The sequence below is a fragment of the Myotis davidii genome, unplaced genomic scaffold (genome assembly GCF_000327345.1).
Source record: "Myotis davidii unplaced genomic scaffold, ASM32734v1 scaffold96, whole genome shotgun sequence".
Lineage (NCBI taxonomy): Eukaryota > Metazoa > Chordata > Mammalia > Chiroptera > Vespertilionidae > Myotis > Myotis davidii.
In genome coordinates, this window is record NW_006289416.1 from 4,717,598 (window position 1) to 4,725,600 (window position 8,003).

Sequence of the window (8,003 nt, forward strand, 5' to 3'; positions counted from 1 at the left end):
ATAGTTTAAAGACATAAGGACAAATTCGTAGTAAAACATAAATTACCAAAACTGACTCTAAAAGACACAAAAAGAGCCCTAACAGGTTTGGCTCAGTGGATAGAGTGTCGGCCTGCGGACTCAAAGGTTCCAGGTTCGCTTCCCATCAAGGACATGTACTCTGGTTACGGACACATCCCCAGCAGGGGGTGTGCAGAAGGCAGCTGATAGATGTTCCTCTCTCATTGATGTTTCTAACTCTCTATCCCTCTCCCTTCCCCTCTGTAAAAAATCAATAAAATATATTTTTTTAAAAATAAAAAATAAAAGACACAAAAAGTATAGATTGAATATGAAGAAAAGAAGGTTCAATCCAGCCAATTTTATGAGTAAATTCTATCAAGAAAATATCATTCTTACACATATTTAAAAATGTGTGGAGAAATAACTGTTATTTCTGTTTTGATGGGAAAAGGGAGTGAGTAGAAAGAAAGTACATTCAAGAAAAATAGACTGAATTGATTAAAGAGGCAGTAAGGGCCAAGAAAATCTGATTGCTTGATGTAAATTGAAATGTGGGAATTCTAAAACAGTGGAGAAATAACTAGGCCTCTGAAGAAAAATAAGTAACATTTCCCATCAAAACAGTTCTGAAATAGTACCTGTTTACTTGATCATCATTCTCAATTTGACTGTAAGTGTCTAAAGACAGGTAATATGTGTTGTTCACTGATTAATACATCAGTTGCACTCTAGGCAACTTTATATAAATATGTGACATGTATTCACTTCAGAGAAATATAGAAAACCTTCAGTTACTCTCAGGTTTCTGTGTATCCCTACTTTCTCCTCTCTAATGCTCAGTTCTACGAAATCATTTCACAAGCCACTAAGGAGATAAAAAAATTAACATTTATGAAGCTAGAAATCCAAATTGCAGTTTAGAATTGTATCATACATTAAGAACTGCAATGTATATATCAAAACAGTTGTAATAAATTGTCAGAATTAAGATATATATATATATATTTAATCCTCATGTAAGAATATGTTTTTTATTGATTTTTTTAGAGAGGAGAGAGAGAGAAGAGAGGAAAGAGAAGAAAGAAGGAAGGAGAGAGAGAGAGAGAGAGAATCGATGTGAGAGAGAACCATCAATCGGCTGTCTTCTGTAACATACCCAATCGGGGATGGAACCCACAACTTTTGGTACACAGGACTACACTATAACCAACTGTGCAACCTGGACAGAGTCATATTTTGAACATTTAGATTCACTGAAGAAAAGAGACCCTCATTTATAGATTATTTCAAAGGTTCTCAAAACATGCATAATTTTTTACTTTTTTCTTATGTATAGTGATATAAAAACAAAATTTTATTTCTTTCTAAAACCATTACTCACTGGCACAGTCATAGAAATCAATGAATTTATTTCTAGACTAGAAGTGAATGTCCAGAATTAAATCTTATTTATTACACCCATTATGATCAATTGATTTTCAACAAAGATGCTAGGAAAATTCAACGGGGAAAGATTAGTTTTTCAACAAATAGTACTACAGGAACTGGATATTCACATGCAAAGGAATGGGATGGGACACCTACCTCTCATCACACATAAAAGTTAAGTAAACATGGATCACAAATCTAAATGTAAGAGCTAAAACTATGTAACTCTTAATAAAAACAACAGGAATAAATCTTTGTGACCTAGGATTAGCAATGGTTTCTTACATGACACCACACACACAAAAAAAAACTCACAAGCAAGCAACAAAAGAAAAAATACTGAACTACATCAAAATTTAAAACTTTTGACCAATGTTAACCCAATAAACTTATTTTTAAAAAGAAAAAAGTCAAAACTTTTGCCGAAACTGTTTTGGCTCAGTGGATAGAGCGTCAGCCTGGGGACTGGAGGGTCCCAGGTTCGATTCCAGTCAAGGGCATGTACCTAGGTTGCGGGCACATACCCAGTGGGAGATGTGCAGGAGCTCCTGCAGCTGATCGATGTTTCTCTCTCATCGATGTTTCTAACTCTCTCTCTCTCTCCCTTCCTCTCTGTAAAAAAATCAATAAAATATATTAAAAAAAACTTTTATGCTATAAGCAACATCATCAAGAGTAAAAAAGAAAAAATCACCAAATGAAAAAAAAATCTGCAATTTATCTATTTGAAAAAGTATTTGTATACAGAATACATAAAGACAAACCACTTAAAACATTGGCAAATAATTTGACCAAACATTTCTCCAGAGAAGATGTAAAAATGGCCAATAAGCACTTGAAAAAATGTTACAACTCATTAGGTAAATGCAAATGAGAAGCACCATGATATATCCTTTCACCCTCAGGATGCCTATAATCAAAAACATACAATAACAAGATTGGCATGGAGGTGGAGAAATTGGAACTCTCTTACATTGCTGGTGAGGTAGTAAAAGGGTGAAGCCACTTTGGAAAACCGTCTGCAGTTCCTCAAAATGTTGTTTAACATAGAGTTACTATGTGAACAAGCAATACACTCATACCCAAGAGAAATGAAAACAACTCACCTGTACAACTTGTGATTGCATGTTTACAACTGCATTATTCATAACAGCTAAAAAAAAAAGTGGAAACAGCCTGGCCAGCATGGCTCAGTGGTTGAGCGTTGACCTATGAACCAGGAGGTCATGGTTGAATTCCTCGTCAAGGGGCTATGCCTAGGTTTCGGGCACAATCCCTAGTAAGGGGCGTGCAGGAAGCAGCCGGTCAATGATTCTCTCTCATCACTGATGTTTCTATCTCTCTCTCCCTCTCCCTTCCTCTCTGAAATAAATAAAAAATATTTTTAAAATGGAAACAATACAAATGTCCACAACCGATGAATGGATAAAGATATGTGGTATAGCCATTCAATTGAATATTATTCAGCTATACAAAGGAATGAAGTGCTAATACATAACATGAATGATATAGAAAATAATGTAAGTAAAAGAAGGCAGATACAAAAAGACCACATATTATATGATCCCACTTATATAAAATGTCCAGAAAGACAAATCTATAAGACAAAAAGTAGATAAATGATTGCCTTGAGTTACAGGTGGGAAAGGTGTAAGAAGTGATTGCTAATGAGTATGAGGTTTCTTTAGGGTGGGGTGGGTGGGGAATATTCTGAAATTAGAAGTAGTGATTGTTGCACAACCTTGTGAATATAATAAAGACAATTTAATTGAACACTTTAAATGAATGATCTGATAAATGAATTATATCTCAATATAGATGCTAAATACACACACACAAAAAACAAAAAAAAACACAACACTACACAAATGTGAACCTCTGTTACCTAAAGAAGACTTAAAACATTTCTCTTTTGTCTTACCTTTTAAGAGCATCTTTGAGTTCAGGCACAGAACGAATACATTGAACTGTAGCATTCATGTAACAAGTGTTACCCAGGTTTGTCAATCCACATGGTAACTCCATCTGATAAGAGAAACCATTTTTATAAAATGGCATAGCATATATAAATCACTAAAGTTCACACTTCAAAGTAAAATTTCCAACTTATACCAATGTATATTCCACTTTTACCCTAATGTAACATGTTTTATTTCCCCAACTAAAATTTTTCCTTGCATCGTACTAACAGTTATTCTCTGTTTTAATTCCTTTCTTGAAAATATTAAAAGGACAAAAGGATAGTCATATCAATCCTGTCCTCTTTCAGGCTTATCATTAAAACAGGATGACGAAATATACATAGAAATACTTACAAAAAAAGGAATGGTACTACATAAATGTGGGTGGTAAAACTAATAACGACATTTGACAAGTGTGTGTTGGCCAGTTTCTAAACCAACATTGCATTTAAATTGAGGATTAATTGTATGAATTTTCAACATGGAAGGTTTTAAGATTTTAAATGTCCCAGCATTTAAACTACTTAATCTCTTTGAGCCTGTTTCCCCATAAAAATAATAGTAAACACTTAAATAGTGCTGACTACCTGCCAGACTTATATTACAGATATTAACTGCCTTTATAATGAATACATCTTGATATTAACTGTTAAATTGTCAAAGCATTCATGTGCTACTTTCTGAAAGGCACCTTAGTAACTGTACTTCTGAAAAGTAGTGGTCGTATAAAATGTGGTTTGTCTTACAGCAGATGCTAACTGTTCTTCTGTCATATCTTCTACGAAGACAGTTTTAGCTGAGGGTTCCTCAGGAAGTGCATCTGCTGATCCCATCATGAGAAGAGTTATTCCCTGTTTTAAAAAAATTTAATTTCATAAAATCCTCAAAAGTTGATCATTTTTATGTTCGATGAAAGAAGCCAGACATAGCAAAACACATACTGCATGCTTCTATTTGCCAGAAAAGGTAAATTTATACAGATACAAAGTAGATTAGCAGTTGTTAGGACTGACGGTGGGAAGAAGGAGTGACTTTAAATAGATGTGCATTTCTTTCAGGGTAATGGAAATACCCTAAAATTAGACTGTGGAGAAGATTTCACAACTCTGTAAATATACTAAAAATTACTGAGTTATCAAAAAAAAATTAAGTACAAAATGTCTGCTTCCGGCCAGAGGTAGTCAGCTTATTGGCAAAAAGACACAAGTAAACTTTTTAGAGTGATGGAACTTCTGTATCTTGATTGTGGTGTGGTTAAATGACTATACAAAATTAACCAAATTCATCAAACTATACAATAAAAAAAGGTAAACTTTGCTCTGTAAAAATTATAAATCAATAAAGCTAAATGAAAAAATACTATCATAAACAAAGTTGAGAATGTTTACATACTGCAGAGAAGGGAATTCTTCAAATGATCATTAACATTTAATGGCACAATTTCTTCCCATAACAAATAAATTAAGCACTGATAGGATTTTTTCTATAAATATCTATTATGTAACTGTAACAATTATTTACATTTGAATAAAAACATTGGGAACATTGAAAACTCCATTACTAGAAAACATCAAACCAAACACATAAGTTCAAAATGCTCAATTTTATAATTCCACATATTATTAACCTAACTGAATACTTATATTCAATACATATGTAACATTCTATACAACAAAAGACCAATGAAGACACTGTCACCCTAAATCTCATAATCCTGAAATGTGAACAAAATCCTACTCAGTATCTTAACTGGAAGATATTAACAAATGAAACAAAGAAAAGGGTACAGAGGTTTAATTTTTACTTAAAACTTATTATTAGATAATAGCAAAGCAGTACTAAGCCATCACTAAAAAATCTTTTTCCAAAGACAACTCTCTCAAGAAAACCAAGTATTTAAAGAATATATTAGCAACAGCCAGTTAGAAAATACAAAAAAGAAAGAATACCAACAAATATATAAGAGAAAACATAACAAGAAGTATGTAATAAGAATATAACCATGACCCGGCCAGCATGGCTCAGTGGTTGTGTTGACCTATGATCCAGGAGGTCACGGTTCGATTCCCGGTCAGGATACATATGCCCAGGTTGCGGGCTCGATCCCCAGTGTGGGACATGCAGGAGTCAGCCGATCAATGATTCTCTCTCATCATTGATGTTTCTATCTCTCTCTCCCTCTCCCTTCCTCACTGATTCAATATATATATATCTCACCATAAAGATTATAACCTAAAGCTCTAGTTAGGGATATAAGAAAACACCTAAGTAAATTGAAGGACATGACAGGATTCTGGTCTGGAAAAATTATTATAAAAACATGATTCCAAATTATTATTCAAATTTAATGAAATTCCTGTTTGAACTATAAAATCTTTATTTATTAGAAACTTTATAAAATCTTTAATTCATGTAGCAAATTCATACCCATGACAATAGCTAAGAAATCACAATTTGCCAATACCAAGGGGAAAAGAAGAAAACACAGCACTACAGATTCTAGATTAAAAGTATAGTATGCCAATCAATTCAACAACTTAAATTTAATGTACCAATTTCTTAAAAGAGGCAAACCACCAAAACTGATGTAAAAGAAAATATAGTATCTGATAGTCCTTCATTTATTTAAAGACACTAAATTCTTAATTAAAAGTCTTCCCACTGTATGAGAAAACATTTGCCAATGATCCATCTGATAAGGATTTAATTTCCAAAATATGCAAGGAACTCATACCTCAACACCAAGAAGACAAGCAATTCAAGTAAAAAAGAAACCAAGTACCTAAATAGATACTTCTCCAAAGAGAATACAGATGGTCAATAGACACATGAAAAAAATGTTCAAAGTCACTAATCATTAGAGATGCAAAATAAATTTCAATGAGTTATCTGACCTTACACCTGCCAGAACAGCAACCATAAATTAATCAACAAAGTGCTGGTGAGTATGTGGATGAAAATATACTATATTTTTATAATCTAGCCATGAACACTGGAAAACACATTTTTAAGTATCATTTTCAACAACTACCGTATTTGCCGGCGTATAAGACGACTGGGCGTATAAGACGACCCCCTAACATTTCCACTCAAAATACAGAGTTTGTTATTTACTCGCCGTATAAGACTACCCCCTCTTCCGCACACCTTCCACACACCAAATAAAAGGTAAAACAATATCAGATTTGATTTTAACATTTTAATTTATATTCAAATGCTTATGACATGCAGGAAAACTGTCACAAGGCTATATGTAATCAAACATATACATAAAACAGTGCAAGTTTATTACCGGTAAACATACCGGTAATTCACTAAAGAAAACACACTCTATAGACTGGTACCGTAGATGCTTCTCAGGAACACAGGCAAGCAGCCCACAACCTAGAGGGACTGTCAATGATAGAAGTAAGATAACAAATAGAGGGAGAGAGCAAGTGCCGGGCAAGTCCCTAGCAAGTTTGCTGGCGTGACAGTTTCACCTTAAAAGCCTTCAAACTCCTCTTCACCATCTGATAGTAAAAGTTCATCAACGACATCTTGGTGCCATGATAGGGATGATAGGGGTTTGACTGGTCGACATTTTCTATGCTGTACTGTACAATGGGGCAGTATTGTGGTTGGCTGTTGGCTGTATACAAAGCCTGATTTGATTGGTCCCTGCTCCCTGTTTGCCCGCCCTGTCACTATAGCAGTCTGGTCCACCCTTGCATCAGCATCTCCCTGGGACCTCACTAGTGCGCAAGTGTGAGCTCTTCAACATTCTAACAGGCACCATGATAGCGCAAAATCGCGAATCTTCAATGCATATGTAAAGAAATATACGGTAACCCGAATTTACCACACTCGCAAAATCGCATAACAGCCGAGCATACACCCAGCAGCGCTGCTGATGCCTGAACGGTATGTGGAATGAAGTGGGCGGGCATCGGGAGGCCACTATGGCACGGGGCAAGCACTATGGGCAGTCTATCTGAAGTGTACCTGGCGTATAAGACGACCCCCCACTTGGAGGCATATTTTTCAGGGCCAAAAAATCATCTTATACGCCGGCAAATACGGTAAGAAACATTAAATTCCATGAATCTAACAAAAAACATGCAAAACCTCTATGCTGAAATGAAAAACTACAAAGTTCTGCTAAGAGAATAATATAAAGACTTAAACAAATGAAGGAGACCATATTTAAGGATTTTAATACTCAATACTGTTATGATGTGCATTCTCCCCAAATTGAACTACAAATTCAATGTAATCTCAAACAAAATTCCAGGAGTCCATTTGCAGAAATTGACAGACTTCTCTAAAATTATATAAAAATTCAAAGGAGCTACAACAGTCTCAAAGAAGAAAAGGTTGGAGAACTTACACTATCTTATTCTCAGACTTATAAAGCTTTAACAATCAAGAATACGGGATATTATACAGACTCCCAACAGGAGACTAGAGGATCGCAAGAATCAAGTCAATGATTTGAAATACGAAGAAGCAAAAAACAGCCAACCGGAAAAGCAAAATGAAAAAAGAATCCAAAAATACGAAGATAGCGTAAGGAGATTTAAACAGGGGGCCAGTTCACTGTCCCTCAGACCGTTGGAGGGCCGGACTATA

General features: G+C 34.7%; 1 protein-coding gene across 3 annotated transcripts in view; it reads right to left on the reverse strand.

Moving 5' to 3' along the window:
* USP14 (ubiquitin specific peptidase 14 (tRNA-guanine transglycosylase)) overlaps window positions 1-8,003 on the reverse strand; it is a 47,607-nt gene that overhangs the window by 32,910 nt on the left and 6,694 nt on the right. For all 3 annotated transcript variants that reach the window (XM_006761874.2, XM_006761875.2, XM_015562713.1), the window contains 2 exons: window positions 4,139-4,243; window positions 3,353-3,456 (listed from right to left, as the gene is read on the reverse strand). In XM_006761874.2, coding sequence (XP_006761937.1) covers window positions 3,353-3,456; window positions 4,139-4,243 — 209 coding nt within the window. The remainder of the gene's footprint in view (window positions 1-3,352; window positions 3,457-4,138; window positions 4,244-8,003) is intronic.